General features: G+C 38.1%; 1 protein-coding gene and 1 non-coding gene across 2 annotated transcripts in view; one reads left to right on the forward strand and one right to left on the reverse strand.

Annotated features, from left to right (window-relative positions):
* The window catches only part of TSBP1 (testis expressed basic protein 1), a 77,020-nt gene that overhangs the window by 24,169 nt on the left and 35,791 nt on the right, over positions 1-17,060 (forward strand). Inside the window, 7 exon segments of the mRNA XM_027602859.1 lie at positions 336-356; positions 573-584; positions 8,337-8,375; positions 8,909-8,929; positions 10,527-10,547; positions 11,311-11,331; positions 11,931-11,948. Of these exon segments, the coding sequence (XP_027458660.1) occupies positions 336-356; positions 573-584; positions 8,337-8,375; positions 8,909-8,929; positions 10,527-10,547; positions 11,311-11,331; positions 11,931-11,948 (153 nt within the window).
* LOC113928143 lies at positions 13,235-13,339 on the reverse strand. The gene has a single exon (XR_003521823.1). It is a non-coding gene; the product is annotated as a U6 spliceosomal RNA (small nuclear RNA).

The raw sequence follows: 17,060 nt of genomic DNA on the forward strand, positions 1-17,060 counted from the left end.
AGTCACAGAGGCAGAAAAGTTTCCGTGGACTAAGAAACTAGCAATCCTCACAAGCATTGTTATTCTCTTACTAAGAGAACTTAAAAGATAGGCTACATAGGTGTTGTAGTCCTACCCTACCATAAGAGTATTGCTAAGGAAATATACAAAAGCCCCCAAAACAATCCGTAAATGGATATCCATCTGCCCACGACACTGCATTGCACCTGATAACAGAAAATGGGATGTGACCCATTGTTGCCCTCTTTCCCACAACCTTTTCCTCATATGTAATCTATGTAGTCTTAGATTCTCCCTGAAACACACAGATCTCATTCTTGTTTCTTTTCTTTTAGCACTGTCTCGATCAAGTATTGGTAAGTTCCTTTACTTTTCTCCAATTCAATTCAAGGTGTCCCCAGGTTTGAATGGCAACAATGGAGGAGATGTCTAATCCCTTATCTCCCTGAGCCACGACTGACACTCAGGGGTTGGTGCTCGCAGGGGTTCCCTGTTCTGATACTCCCCAAAATGAAAAACAGCAATAAAAAGATGCCAGACAACCACATAAACTTTTTTGTGTTTCTTTTTAGGAGAACAAAAGGGTAAGTTCCTTTTCTCTTTCTCAATTCTAATTCCCTCTGTATCACAGACCTGGAGCTCATGCCCTAACTCTGCCTAGCCTCATCCCTCATCTTTTCTTCCTTCTCTATAATAGAGCATTTATCTGAAGTTAATGAGAGCTTTGAAAAATGAAAAGTCCACTGATTATGAAGAAAGAGACGATTCAAGTGGTTTTAGTTGGCTATGATGGTTTCAGCAAAACAAAATATCTTCTTTCACTCAGAAGCAGGAAGAAGGTTGTGAAAAGGGCAGGGAATGAGAGTAAAGGGGAGAGTTGTAGTTTAAACAAACCATGTTTGTTGAGTCCATATTTACAGGTATTGTAGATAAGAAAAGTGAACTTAAGGATATTATATAACTTACCCAAAGGCACATAGTTCATAGAAGGTAAAACTGAGTTTCTACACACTGAGCTTTTGACTAAATCTTGTGTTTGTCCAGCTATCCCCAGGACACCATTAAAAATATTTATATTTAATTTTTCAATTTAAAGTGTCTTCCTGAAATAAAAAGTTTCAGGAAATGTAGGACATTATGCATATGTAAAAAATATTACATCCATTTTAATATGTAATTTAACAATGCAAAAAATGTGAATTAATCTAAATCTCAAAATTATTTTGCTAGTCCGATACTGACATAACTGCATCTGATGAATAAGGCTGTTTTATTACATAGATACATAATATGTATATGTAAGATATATATGTAAGATCTATATATCTTACATAATGACATATTACATATATATCTTACATATAATGACCTTAGAAAACTATCAAGCTCCATATTTTATTACTGTTATAATCAAAACAGATTTTATTTAGTTTAGTTTTGTTTTCATCCAATTAAGTCACAGAAAGGATAATTTACTACAGGAACAAAGTAAAATATCTTCAGGCTGACATATGCTCAGTAAGCAACACAGATCTTTAATTTCTCCTGCAATATTTCCAGGCTCTGTGGTACATGAGCATGGAATCAAAAGATAGTCATTGCTCAGAGGGCTGCAAGAGACATAGTACTTTAAAGGACAATTGGGCTTGTCAATACAAAATAACGAAAACATTTGGAGAGTTAAAAATAGAGGGGAATCTGCTGATATGAGTTCCGGACAGCATGGTGTGCTGGGATTTTAGAGAGTAAGAAAGAAAATCAGATTAGGAGTTATACTAATCATTATGATAATATGCTCCTTAAGATGAGAATTATCTTCTGATGGTGAATAAGGTAAATGGATATGTGACACATATTGGGCTTGATCTCAGAGGAAGGTGAGTAATTAGTTATTATATATAGTATTTAGCTGAAAGATTCATGAAGCCATTCACCCCAAAGTTCAATATACTGTGTGGTCCTAGAGGATGAATGAGGCCCTCTTGAGAGGTCATTCTCAGAGACATCTCAGTGGACTATGGTAACTTGGGGAAGGGCTCTCAAACCAGGAGAACAAAGGGCTTGATTCTATTATTTCTTTGAAAATCTTAAACCAGCACAGTGCCTGAGGCAGTGGAAGATATGGTCCATCTGTCCCACACAGGTATATATAGGTATACATAGATAAGGACTGCAATTTGAAACAATATTATAATAATATGTATGGAGTATATGTGTTATATCTTCATAGCAATCCTATGAAGTAGATATTATTATAAATCTTGTGTTTAAAATGAGTAATTTTTAGGCACAAAAAATTAAATAACTTATGCAAGGCCACACAGCTAGTAAGTAGAGGAACTAGGATTCAAATCCAAGCATTCTAGTATCTGATCACCCACTGTACTTCATGAAGACTAATGAGGACCCCCTTTCTAAAAAGAGTTCCATGAGAATCATATGCTTTTTAGGCCATTAATCCAGACTCCTGTGGATTTTTGCTATTATTCCTCAGTGTCAACTCCAGAAAGAGTATTTAAGTCTCTTTTCTATTTCTCAATTCAGGAAAGAGACATGTGAGTAAGCAAGAGGTAAAAAGGAGTACATAGGACAACTAAAGAAAGTTTAACAAAGACTTACGTCTTCCACGTTCCCTTAAGAGATTCAACCTTTACAAAGAAGACGTAAATGGCCTCCCTGTTCATCACCAGTCCTCCATGTCTTTCTGGGCCTCTGTCACAGCACCAAAGCACAATATCTTTCCACCATCTGTGACTAAATCACAGGGGAAGGGAGTGGAGAGCTTCTTCCTGAAGCATCTCTTCAAATGGGATTAACTCTGGTGCCTTTAAACAGTTGACCTCATGAATTTATCTGTGTGTCCATTTAGCACAGTTTACAAGGGAATTGAGCATGTTCTGGTTGTTTCTCTGCCATGAAGCCTTTGTATCTAGGCGCCTTGTTCTGCCTGTCTGCCCTTTCCTGGGCAGGCCCTAAATTTAGAATGTCAGTCTTTTTGCTTCCCATTATCCTAGATTTTATTAGCTAAGGCTAAAAGGCCCAGGAATACAGGACTTCAGTTTGTGGATTTAGACTAAATGAATCATTAAAAGTTAAGCTGAACAGAGCATTGTTAAATCCTGTCTTTTTAGAGACTGGTTAAATAAGGTTCCAAATAGCTGAAGGAAATGATCTAAGATCAAATTTCACACAGGAATTTAACCTCAACATAAGGCAAATAAGACAAATGCTCAGCCTTCTTCCACTGAATATAGTGGGGTTCATTCTATAGTAGTTTACATATTACTAATACTGTCATGATTTAATATTAAAATTTCCACAAACCTTCCCTATTATTTAGGTAATTTTATAAGAGGAACACTCCAGAGATTAATAAAAAGGACAACAAAAAAAGAGAAAGTCAATATATAGGAAAGAAGTTAATTTACTTTTTAAAGGACTATTCCAGAAAGAACAGAAAGAGAAAACTGTATGCAGTACAGAGGAAAATGCACTGAACTTTGAGTCAGAAAAATTGGAGGCGAAAACTGCATATATTTTTTAGCATACTCAGGCACAGACCTTCCCCTCTCTCCATCTCAGTCTTTTTTTTTTATAAAATTGGAACCTTTCTAAGATTGCCTTTCTTTGGTTCTTGAAGCTATTACTTTATGAAGAGGAGATTCTCCAAACTGAGAAAAGGAAAAGAAAGAAGGAGGAGTAGAAAATAGGGGAAAGGAAAGATGTTGAATGAAATCAGAATATTGAAAATACAGTAAACCTGGAGACTGTCCTGAGAATTTCACTCCTGGATAGTGTCCAAATGGGGGGATGATTCGAGATGCAAGTGTGGTAACCCATCTGCCTACTGGGGAATGGAGGGTACAGTTTCTGGAAAGACCCCCTGGGAAATGGGTGGATTATTTAAACCATTAACTCTAAACCGATTTGAATATTTGTTATTGTTCTTTAGCATTACTGCAAGGATCCATGAGTAAGTTTTTCTTCTCCTTTCAAAATCTGGTGTTGTAAGGCTCCCACACTAGGCAGAGGACGTCTCCCTGTCTTATCTGGGGAGATATGCTATGTCAGAGTGAGAGTGCTGGAGGCTCATCATTCTCCACCTTCTCCTTCATTAGTTGTTGTACCTACACCATGTTCACCTGCCTCAACTTTCCCCTAAGACAATGACACTCCCCTTCTTGCTTTTAAGCAAATTCCTGCACTCTTGTCATGTCTTGTCATGGGACCTCATCTCCCAGCCCCACCTTCTCTTCAGCTGTCATAGCTTCTCTCTTTTATATCTTTGTATTTTTCTCTTCCATTAACTCCCTCTCCTTATAGAGCAGATTTGATTTTCTTCCATCCCAACAGGTCCTCCCTGGACTCTGTGTCCCTTTCTAACTACATGACTCCCCAACCCCCACAAAATGCTGTTTACTTTGGCCGTGGACTTGGGAATAAGCTATTGTTTACCCCATTATAGAAAATATGCATTATTTCTCCATGAACTGAGAGTGGTATAATAAGAACTATTAAAAACCACTTTAAAAATAAGTTTTTTTTATTAATTAATGTATTATAAATGTACAGGGAGTCTGTTACAGATGCAGGCTCTGGAGCCAGGCTGCCTGGAGTTGTATGCCAACTCCCTATTTACTGGTTCTTTGAACATAGGCAAGTTATTTAATTTCTCATTAAGCTTTTATAATTTCAACTACCAGTTGAAAAATTAACAGAAAAGAACAGAAAAGTGAGGGAATATAGAAGACATGAATGGAGAAAGAAGAAAAAATGAGGTGATAAGGCTTAAATCAGTCTCCTGGAACTGATTTCCATTTATTTCCAAAGCAGAATGAATGCATTTTCTAAAAGGGAAGAATGGGAGAGGAATGAGGGGCAGAAAAGTAACAAATTAGGGAAAATGACACAAAAAAATTTTAAAATTTAGAAAGAGATAATTCTGGTTGACAAATTTTTTTCTTCTGAGCTATGTGCTTCTGATAAAATTTTTCATATTGAATATTATATTTTTGGGCACACAACGAGTAAAATTACTTCTTGCTCAAAGATCATGATTGCCTGATTTTCTCTAAAAAGTATCACAACTTCCAGGTGCTTCACAACCTGAACAAGTTTGTGAATTACGGGTTTTAATTAAATGTGACCCAACCAATACCTATGATTAAATTAACGAAAAAAGGGAATTCATTTGGTTTATCTCAACTCAGGCCACAGCCTGTGGTGATGTGGATCTCACACCGTACTGTTGTTGAAATGTGCAAGGTACTCACTTAAACACTTTCCCTTTCCAAAGTAGAGCTCCCAAATTGGCAAACCAGTAGCCCAGTGCCACCTGTACATGTGTTCTGGTTGACCAGCATCGCATTATTTTAAATTTTGAATGTGAATGCTTCTAGATAGAGTATGCACTTTTCAAATGCCCAAATTCTCCACTATCCCCTAAAACTGACAGATTCACAATTCATGAGACTTACTGAAGCAGTTGAGCTTTTGACCCCCACAAAGTCAACCAGTATCTCTGTTTAGCGTGGAAAATTTGGCACTCTCTAAGAGAAATAATTCTAGTATTTTCATTAGGCAGACTATCCGCAGAGGCTGTGTCCTTAACCGAAACATACATAATACTTAGTATTTTGGCAGGATACTCAAGTCTTATAATTAAGCTTTTTAACTGCTTCACTTTGAAAGTGGAAACCTTTTGCTATCATGCTTATTTGTCTTCAACTGGGCAAGGCCACAAAACTCTCAGTTCAAAAATTTCCAAAAATATATATGTTCCACCTCTGCTTATACCTTTGCCTGTGGCAGATACCAGTAGGTGATTATAGTTCTTTCCTGCTCAGCCCACATACAATCTAAAATTTTTCTCTTGTCCAGGGAGTTGCTACTAATTGATCAGAATTAGCCCATTAACTCAAATATATTCATCATTCCTGATATGAGTCAATATTATGAAATCTTAAATATATGGGAGCTGTCTTTTATAAATTATCTTTATTTGGTAGTGGGAATGGCAGTATGTTACCTTAGTCTATAGCACATAGAAAAGGCAGTATCTCTTCCCAAGTGCTGAGATCTTATCATTTCTGTGAAAATCTACTATTTCCCCCCAAACACAACAAACTAGCAAACAAAAATCAAGTCATAAATATATAAGTAAAAACTATAATTATTTTAAGAGAAATAAGTTGTAAATTTTTCAACTCACTAAAAGCTTTTTTACTAAATATAATTTTTTAAAATAATACTTCAGCACTTAAAGAATGTTCAACAGAGAAATAAAACTATGTAAGGTAAAAAGATTTGAACAGGTAAAAGAAGAAAGAGTGGGGAGGAAAGCAATAGGGAGGAAGGATTTCAGTGAAAATCTCCAGAATAGGAAAACGGAAGTCCAAAGTAGGTTCTAAAACTTCAAACCATAATTTCACACACACACACAAAACCTTTGAAATTCCATGGGAAAATGAATTCATCTCATAAATACACTTGTTTCAGTAGAGAGGTCTTGACATCTTAAAATAAGATTGGTTACTCTCAAGGAAGAAGCAATGGTTCTCACACTCCTGCCAATCTCACTGCAACATCAACAGGTATAACTAAGGTACTGTGGTAACTAAGGAATACAAAAAGATTTTTTTCTTAAAGAGTGAAATCACACAGATCAGCAAACCAAAACAACACAATGAAGTGCTCATGAAAATGCCCTGTTACCAGCATTCAGAACTTTCCAAATGACAATAAGATATAAGAGGGAAAAGTAGTCATAATAAAATAAAATTTTTAAAAAGTATGGTGACTAATATAACATAATAAAATAAAATTTAAAAAAAGAGGAAAAAATAGAGAAAGTAGAAAAAAAAGTAAACTAAAGCCGAAGACCTTAAACACAGTGAAAACTTCTTACTTTGCATAAGAGTTTCATTCCTGTGTAGTCACTGAATATTTCTTTCCAAACAATTCTGATAGAACTTATCAGCTTTCCTAACCGTTATTATTCTTGATTTTTCGCTGTAGCCATGCCTCTAAGAAAGGAGGTATAATTTCCACTTTAAAGATGAGAAAAGTAATGTTTCAAAGGTTTAGTAACCTATGTAGTCATATAACTAGGGAGTAGTGAAGCTGGGACTCTCTAGTCTTGGATATTTATTTACTTATTTATTTGAGAGAGAGCACGTGCAGGAGAGAGTGGGGAGGGGCAGAGGGAGAAGGAGAGAGAATCTTTTTTTTTCCATGAAATCAACTTTTATTATGTTATGTTAATCACCATACATTACAGCATTAGTTTTTGATGTAGTGTTCTATGATTCATTGTTTGCGTATAACACCCAGTGTTCCATTCAGTATGTGCCCTCTTTAATACCCATCACCAGGCTAACCCAACCCCCACCCCCTCCCCTCTAGAACTCTCAGTTTGTTTCTCAGGGTCCATAGTCTCTCATGGTTCATCTCTCCCTCCGATCCGCCCCCCTTCATTTTTCCCTTCCTGTTATCTTCTTCTTTTTTTTTTTTAACTTATAATGTATTATTTGTTTCAGAGGTACAGATCTGTGATTCAACAGTCTTACACAATTCACAGTGCTCACCATAGCACATACCCTCCTCAATGTCTATCACCCAGCCACCCCATCCCTCCCACCCCCCACCACTCCAGCAACCCTCAGTTTGTTTCCTGAGATTAAGAATTCCTCATATCAGTGAGATCATATCATACATGTCTTTCTCTGATTGACTTATTTCCCTTAGCAAAATACCCTCCAGTTCCATCCACGTCATTGCAAATGGCAAGATTTCATTCCTTTTGATGGCTGCATAATATTCCATTGTATGTATGTCAACGGACATCTTGGCTCTTTCCAAACTTTCCATAGTTTGGCCATTGTGGACATTGCTGCTATAAACATTGGGGTGCATGTACCCCTTTGGATCACTACATTTGTATCTTTGGGGTAAATACCCAGTAGTGCAATTGCTGGGTTGTAGGGTAGCTCTATTTTCAACTTTTTGAGGAACCTCCATACTGTTTAAGGAGAGAGAATCTTAAGCAGGCTCCAAACTCAGCCCAACATGGGGCTTGATCTCAGGATCCAGAGAACGTGACCTGAGCCAAAATTAAGAGTTGGATACTTAACCATCTGAGCCACCCAGGTGCCCCTAGCCTTGGATCTTTACCCTCAAAATTTGACTATTTGTACCGCACACATGGGGAGGAGGGAATGGGATTGCCTACACTTCTTGCTCTCTGAAAGTCTAAATCTAGATGAGATTATATTTGTCTTTTTTTTTTTGCTTAAACAACATTTATCTCTCATAGTTCTTGTCATTTTTCATCATAGGTGATGCAAAAGCCCTCAAAGCAACTCCAGAACGTTTATGTAAGTTTCTCCTACTTTTCAACTCAGTTTTTTTTTTTAATCTTCTACAAAGTGCCTACTATGGGGGGGGCTGGAGTGGGGGTTAAGTAGGCACATAAAGGAGGAAGAAAGGAGACAACTCACTATTTTACTATTCTCCTTTTCCTTTACCAGTGTGAGGAATTGAGGCTGATTTCAGGATCCCTCTACGTGACAATTTTCTTATTTAGCAAAGTGGAAACTCTTCTAATGATATTAATTCATAGGTGAAAGGAAAAATCCTGTGGTTGGGTGTTGTTTACCTAAAATAAACAGAAATTTTTAGAAGGATTTGACTGTAGGAAGATAGTAAAAATTGAGAACAAGAAAAATAATTGCAGGAAATACGATCTTAAGAGTCTCCTAAGGAATAAAGGGGGGGAATGAAGACTTACCTTCTTACTGCTTTCCATGTAAATGTAATAATGTAGTAAATGCTTGAACTGAAGCTCCCTGAAATGTATATCCTTCAGTCATGCTCTCTCCAGACTTACTTGTTTGTGTTTGTATTTTAGCTGGCACTGCAGGACCCATAAGTAAGTTTCTTTCTTGTGCTTTAATTCCCATGTGCTTTGATTTACTACACTGTTAGAATATGTAAGAGTCTCCTATTCGTGGATGTTTTTATTTCCCCCTGCACAAATTGTCAATTATTTTCTCCTTCTTTATTCCCTATTCTTATTTTAATAAGCTGGGAGCCTCTCTGAGGAAGTACTATCACTTTTAAATTTCTCAAAGTCCTGAGATTCAATGGCCAAGGAAAAAGTGTTAAGAATAAAAGTGTTAAAAGATAGGAAGTTCCCTTGCTAGAAATCCCAGTCACAGCTCACTGATAGAGGATCCCCTGCTATTAACAAAGAGTAAATCTGGAAGAAGTGTCCAGATATCATCTTAAATGACATTACAACAAACATCTCTGGCAGAAGCACTGGGAATGAGGGATGGGTGAGAGACAGTTGATACAGAAAAGAAAAAAAAAAGTGGTAAATGGGAACAGTGACCTATACAAGCTCTGAGATTTTACCAGTCTCTTAAAGGCCTGCTGCTTAAAGTGGGTCCAGGGATCTGCATTAGCATCACCTTGGAATTTCTTAGCAATGAAGAATCTCCACCTAAAACCCACTAAAACAGAATCTGCATTTTTAAGAAAATCCCCAGGTGGCTTAGAACCATTACTTACAGGGTTTCAATCCTCTATAGCTAGAAAATAAATAAAAAGTTGAGTGCACTTGGTCTAAGTTTAACCAGCTCCTCCATCCCTTCAGATTCTCCACAGCAAGAGTAGCCTTAAAGTCAATGACAAGAAAAATGAAACTCACCAAGGTTTCATTAATTTCTTAATATATTTCTATCCATCACTGCTGAGGATGCTCAGAGCTTGAGCTCCTGGGGCAGGGCCAACACTAAAGAGGAAGAATGATTTGCGGGTTAGAGCTCATGACAAATCACATGCTGTGTCTACTCCTCCTGGAGCATTTATACACATGAAACATAATTAAAATAATCAAAGTCAATCAAGAGTAAACACTGGGGAAGTGTCACTAAAGCACGTGTAGCCCTAGAGGTAGAAAGAGGTGTCCGTGTGTATGGTGTTTATAAAGGAGAGGCTGTTATTGTTAAGCATGTGGGTCTAGTGCCTCAATCCCTTTACCAGCCAACTGCACTTGTGAAAGTCTTGAGCCTTCTGAGAGTTCCTATTCCCTTTCATGCTAAGATATTGCAGGCCAAGTTACTCCAATGAATAAGGGAGCTGAGGTTACCCACAGGAGACAGAAATTCCCACTGCCTCCTTCAGAAGATGAGGCCATAGATTCTGGCTAAACAAGTTCAAATTAGCCCAGGTGGAAGAAAGGCAATGGCCTATGGAATCTACTGAGTTACAGTGACCCATCAGGGAAGTAACCCTGACCACTTCATCCCTGCAGCTCCAGCTGTCAGATCCCAGTAGTTACAGGGGTCCTCCAGGGTGGGGAATGAAGAAAAAAATTTATTTACTCTTCTGATGAGGTAGAAATTTTGTTCCCTGTGTCTGCATTTATGATGTTCTCCCAAAAATAATTTCAGTGCAAACTGTGTATTTTCTGTGCCAAAGAACCATTCTAATTAGTCTGTTTTGCTTTTCCCATATTTTAGCTGGAACCATTGGACCCATAAGTGAGTTCCTTTTCTGTTTCCTAATTCTGATACTCTTTGGTCTTCTGTGAGCTATGGGACCTCTCGTTACCCAAGCTCTTTCTGTTTCCAGGCTTTCTCACCCACGCTTCTTGATTGCATGATTCCATTTAAATTACTGACACCTCTTGATGCTCAAGACATCAGAAAAAAAAACCCTGAACTGTGACTGAGTTTAAGACAAGGGAAAGCAAAATCATTCATATTTAAAATAATATGAAATATAAATAAATATTTAAAACCAGAAAAAAGTTCTCTTATAATAAAAATAATTAAAATAACTACTGTGACTTTTCCTAAACAGAGGGAAACACTACAAGAACAGTTGGTTCTAGGAGAAGGCAAAAGAATAAGCATGATAAAGACAAGGAGGAGGTGGTGATGAAAAAAAGCCAACATAACTGACATCCCACCTACCCCTAGGAGTGTCAATCCTTTGAGAGAACTGAGTGTTGGGTCAGGCACAGAGGGAAAGAGAGGACGGATGAAAGTGAAGGAAAGATTGATAACCTTCAGCCCCAGTTTTATACGTCCCCCTCTGCCATAGATTTCTCATTTATGATGAATGCCAAATGACTTAATCTGGAGGGAGGGTTATGGGGCTTCTTTGCTAAAATTATCTATTCATATACCTTCGTAATTCTCCCTCTGGTTGAGTTGCTTCAGTTTCTTTAAAAAGAATATTGGATGCATGAGCATTCTATTAATATCAAACCTGCTGATTTTCCTCTTCTCCGTATTTCAGTGCAATTCACAGCACCAATTCGTAAGTATCAAATTTGTTTCTCCACTCTGGTTCCTTTAATTTCTCACCCACAAGGTCTTAAGTACTGATCTGCCCTGTTTTCTTGATGCCATGTTTCTCAACCTCTCTAGCATTCCTATTACACAGTTTCCAAAGAAGCTGTGCATAAAGTAGAGAGACTGCAAAGCCCATGGGCTAACATAAGAAAATAGAAAAGGACCCTCTTAATAGCAGTCATAAGGCCTCTCAGCAAGGGAAGTTCACTTTTCAAATAACAATAAGTCTGTAATGGAATGAGAGAAAAAAATTTTTAAAGGAGACATTATGAATTAGTATGGAATGAGTCTATCCCAGTCCTCTAAAGGTTACAAATATCACTGAAAAAAAGGGGGAGACCCCTGTTCCTGGAAGTCCCCTATATTGTACAACACGAAGCCCATCTGAGGACTGCCATGCAAGCAACCCTTGATGTTCCTAGGGTTCCTACTTATGACACTCCCTCTAGAGTGAGGGTTGAAGAATGGTTTTTTTCCTCACAGTGACGAAGCATACTGATTATCTCCCTTTCTCCCTCACCCCTCTCTCTCTTCCTCTCTTTTTCCCTCTCTGTTTCTTAACAGGAGCTACGGGACCTATCAGTAAGTTTACTGCCTGATTCCCCACTGTAGAGAATTTTAATTTCCTGCAGTATCTTAGGGACTCTTCTTTGGATTCTATGTTAGGATTTCAGGGGTTTGGGGGGGTCCACATTTTTTTGGCCTTTTTGTTGTCTTGTACCTACCATTTCAGTAAGTCATTAATGACGTACATTCCAGTGCCAAACACAAACCATAAGGTTTTCAATCACATCACACAAAGGACTTTTAAAAACAGAATGAGATGGACAGAAGTGAAATTATAGGGGAAATGAAGAAAATTAAGTTTAAATGGAGAAGGATTTTTCCAATCCTCTACAGGGGTTTAAATGGGCCAAAAGGGTGACCTCTACTTAGTACTTTTGCTACTTAGCCTTTCAGTGGATCCATTAGATAAGGAGGCCCTTATATGGATTAGATTGTCTTAGCATCCATGAAGAAAGTCAACATCCTTGCTACCCCACTGTAGCTGAGCCCAAGTTTAGTGGCATAGATTACCAGGAAAAGCATGCAAATGAGAAATACGGGCTCCAGACCCTGAGAGCAACTATTGATTTCTTTCCTCTTTTCTTTTGTTTATTTTTCTAGAGCTCTCTCAAAAAACCATTGGTAATTCACCTCTCAATTACAATGTCTTTTGGTCCCGGACAATGCTTAGAATGTCAGTTGATTTTTATTTCAAATGATTCATGCCCATAGACTCCAGGATCAAGTTTTTCCACTGTCTCATTATCCCATTCAGAATTCCTAGAGGTTGGATTCACCCAGGTTCCACAATAAAAAGATATTAACTATGAAGCTGAAATACAAAGTGAAAAAATAACCCCCTAGGAGTGGTCTTTTCTAAGTTCTATAATATAGCTTTTTAGAACCACCATGTAATAAAATTTTAGAACACAGCACCTAAACTTCTTGCTTTCCCTGAAAATAAATTTTTGTTATTGGGATTATGTTCAAAATAATGCAAATCCTGTTTTTTCTTCCGATTTAGTTTCTCTGAAAAGTTCTCTCCAAGACAGTTAGGTTTTATTTTCACCAACTTTTAGCAACTTACCCTATTGCATTTTTCCATAGAAACATTATAAATAATGGTTAGGTTCAAGATACAGTTGTCCATAATTACATATTTACAAACTAAGAGCAAATAATTATACCTTCACACACTGGTTTATAGGATTCCTAACAAAAATTAGAAATTTTTGAAATTAGAAACCTAAAAAAAAGATGTTTGAGGTTTCCCATATTTGCCTAACAGAATGAATGTAAGTTCTATATCTGTACCTAGTCATTCTTTGTGTGATTCCTTCATGAATTTGCATGTCATCCTTGCACACAGGTCATGCTAACTTTCTCTGTATTGTTCCAATTTTAGTATATGTGCTGCTGAAGTGAACATTCCTTGTATGATTCCTATAATGGCTTACAGTTTTTCTAACTCTCCAATGCATTATTTTGTTGGGCCTACACAACATTTCAATGGTGGTGGGTAAAGTAGATATTATACCCATCCTGAGAGATGAAAAAATTGAGGTTCAGAAACCATTTCTCAAAAAAATAAGGGAAGGAAGATAGTCAATGAAGTTAGAACTGAAGTTGTGCTGACTCTTTTTTAATGTGAGTTCTTCCACTACTATTTTGAGTGTTCTAAAAGGTTATTAGTTAGGAATACAATGAACTTATAATATTAAAAATAGTGGACAAAAAGTCCTATGGGGAGAGGAAGTGAGAGAAAATGCAATACAAAGAGTAACAGACAGAAATAAAGAGACATGTTAAAAGAGAAAAATTGAGAGAAATTTAAAAAGAACAAAAGTAGGAAGAAAGTTAAAAGCAGGAGATTGAGTTCAAGGCAGGAGAAGAAAAAAAAGTAAATGAATATAAATAAAGCTGAGAAACAGAAGTAAAAGAAGTCTACAAAAGAGCCACAAATTGAAAAAGAGTAAGAAAATATAGGAAAACTAAGAAAACAAAATAATACTAGAGGAAGGCGGAGCAAGATGGCAGAGGAGTAGGAGAACTGGATTTCGTCTGGTCTCAGGAATTCAGCTGAATAGGGATCAAACCATTCTGAACAACTATGAACTCAACAGGAGATCGAAGAGAAGAACACCAACAACTCTCTGAACAGAAAAGTGACCACTTTCTGAAAGGTAGGACATGCAGAGAAGTGAATCAGAGGCAATATTTGGGGGATAGATGGTGGGGGAGGGGGCCTCCAGCAGCCACTTCTGGCAAGTGATAGAGCAGCGGAGCACAAAATCAGAACTTTTAGAAGCCAGCACCGCTGAGGGACGTCGCTCCAGTGGCTAAGTGGCGGGTGGAACCCTCGCTTAGGGTTGTGGTATCGGGACCCTCGGGGTCACAGAAAGACCAGGGGTGCCTGAGTGCGGCAGAGCTCCCAGGAATCGGAGCTGGGAAGCCGGCTGCAGAGACAGAGCCGAGGTGCGGGCTCTCAGCTCAGGGTTGCCATAAACTGTGATCGGCGACACATTCGGGCCACTGCTCCTCCAGCAGGGACCCAAAAAGTTGCAGAGCCAGGGAGACTCCCCTTCCTCCCCCAGGAGGAGCGGCGCAGGAGCGCACCACAGGGATCTGCTGGGTTTGGAGACTCCAACGAGGTTGGGAGCCAGAGATAGAAACACTCGGTCACAGGCCAGGTGAGCACGGAGTGCAGCCGGAGATCGGGGAGATGGGAGTGACTGCTTTTCTCTGGGGGTGCACTGAGGAGTGGGGTCCCAAGTTCTTGGCTCCTCTGGGGCAGAGATTGGGGGACCGCCATTTTCACTCTCATCCTCTAAAGCTGTACGGAGAGCTTGCAGGGAACAAAAGCTCCCGAGAGCAAACCCGAGCAGATTACTTAGCCTGACCGGCAAGGGCGGGGCAATTCCGCCTCCGGCAAAGACATTTGGGAACCACAGCAACAGGCCCCTCCCAGAGAAGATCAGCGCGAATAGCCAGTCAAGACCAAGTTTACTGATCAATCAGAACGGGAGAACTCCAGCGCTAGGGGGCTACTGCACACAGAATACATGGTCTTTTTACCATGATTCCTTACTCTTTCAAAATTAATTTTTTTAATTGTTTCTTTTTTTGAATTTTTCTTTTTCCCTTTTTCAACCAACATCTTGTCAATCCCTTTTTTAAAAAACATTTTTATTTTTCATTTTTAGAGTCATATTCTATCCCTTCGTAGTCGTTACCCTTATTTGTGGCATATATATATGTTGTTCTCTCTTTAAAATTTTGAGATACAGTTTCTTCTAACAGATCAAAATATACCCTAAATCACTACTGTATGGCTCTGTTCTAGTCTCCTGCCTGATCACATTCTCTCCCTTTTTTCTTTTTTTAAAATCTTCTTTCTTTTCCCAAACAACTTCTTATCTTACCAAATCCTTTTATAAAATCTTTTATAATTTTCATCTTTACAATCATATTCCATCCCTTCATTGTATCAACCCTTATTTTGTACATATATAAGTCTTTCTTTAAAATTTTAGGAGGCACTCTCTTCTAACAGACCAAAATACACCCAAATTCTAGTGTGTGGCACTGATCTATGCACTAACCTGATCATATTTGATCATATTGTGTTTTTGTTTTGTTTTGTTCTGTTTTTGTTTGTTTTTATCTTTTACTTTTTCTTTTTTTTTTCTCTTTTTTCTTTCTTTCCCTTTCTTTTCCCCTGGTTTCAGGTCTTTCCTGATTTGTTTAGAATATATTTTCTGGGGACGTTGTTAACCTGTTAGTATTTTGTTCTCTCATTCATCTATTCTCCTCTGGACAAAATGACAAGATGAAAAAAATCACCTCAGCAAAAAGAACAAGAGGTAGTACCGTCTGCCAGGGACCTAGTCAATACAGACATTAGTACGATGTCAGACATAGAGTTCAGAATCATGATTTTAAAGATACTAGCTGGGCTTGAAAAAAGCATGGACGTTATTAGAGAAACGTTTCCTGGAGAAATAAAAGAACTAAAATCTAACCAAGTTGAAATCAAAAAGGCTATTAATTAGGTGCAATCAAAAATGGGGGCACTAACTGCTAGGATAAATGAGGGAGAAGAGAGAATTAGCGATATAGAAGAACAAATGATGGAATAAAGAAGCTGAGAAAAAGAGAGATAAACAACTACTGGATCACGAGGGCAGAATTCGAGAGATAAGCGATATGATAAGACAAAACAACATTTGAATAATTGGGATCCCAGAAGAAGGTATATTGCAGAGGGGCAGAAGGTATATTGCAGGGAATTATAGCAGAAAACTTACATAACGTGGGGAAGGAAACAGACATCAAAATCCAGGATGCACAGAGAACCCCTCTCGAAATCAATAATAATAGGTCAGAAGGTATATTGCAGGGAATTATAGCAGAAAACTTACATAACGTGGGGAAGGAAACAGACATCAAAATCCAGGATGCACAGAGAACCCCTCTCGAAATCAATAATAATAGGTCAACACCCCGACATCTAATAGTAAAACTTACGAGTCTCAGAGACAAAGAGAAAATCCTGAAAGCAGCTCGGGAGACGAGATATGTAACCTATAATGGTAGAAACATTAGATTGACAACAGACCTATGCACAGACAGAGACCTGACAGACCAGAAAGGACTGGCATGATATCTTCAGAGCACCAAATAAGAAAAATGTGCAGCCAATAATACTATATCCACCTAGGATGTCATTGAAAATAGAAGGAGAGATAAAAAGCTTCCAGGACAAACAAAAACTAAAGGAATTTGCAAACACAAAACCAGCCCTCCAAGAAATATTGAAAGGGGTCCTCTAAGCCAAGAGAGAGCCTAAAAGCAACATAGACCAGAAAGGAATACAGACAATATACAGAAACAGTCACCTTACAGGCAAAACAATGGCACTGAACTCATATCTTTCAATAGTTACCCTGAATGTAAATGGGCTAAATGCCCCAATCAAAAGACACAGGCTATCAGATTGGATTAAAAAACAAGGCCCATCAATATGCTGTCTGCAAGAGATTCATTTTAGACCCAAAGACATCCCCAGATTGAAAGTGAGGGGGTGGAAAACCATATACCATGCTAATGGACACCAAAAGAAAGCTGGGGTGGCAATCCTTATATCAG

This window comes from Zalophus californianus, chromosome 7 (assembly GCF_009762305.2).
Source record: "Zalophus californianus isolate mZalCal1 chromosome 7, mZalCal1.pri.v2, whole genome shotgun sequence".
Lineage (NCBI taxonomy): Eukaryota > Metazoa > Chordata > Mammalia > Carnivora > Otariidae > Zalophus > Zalophus californianus.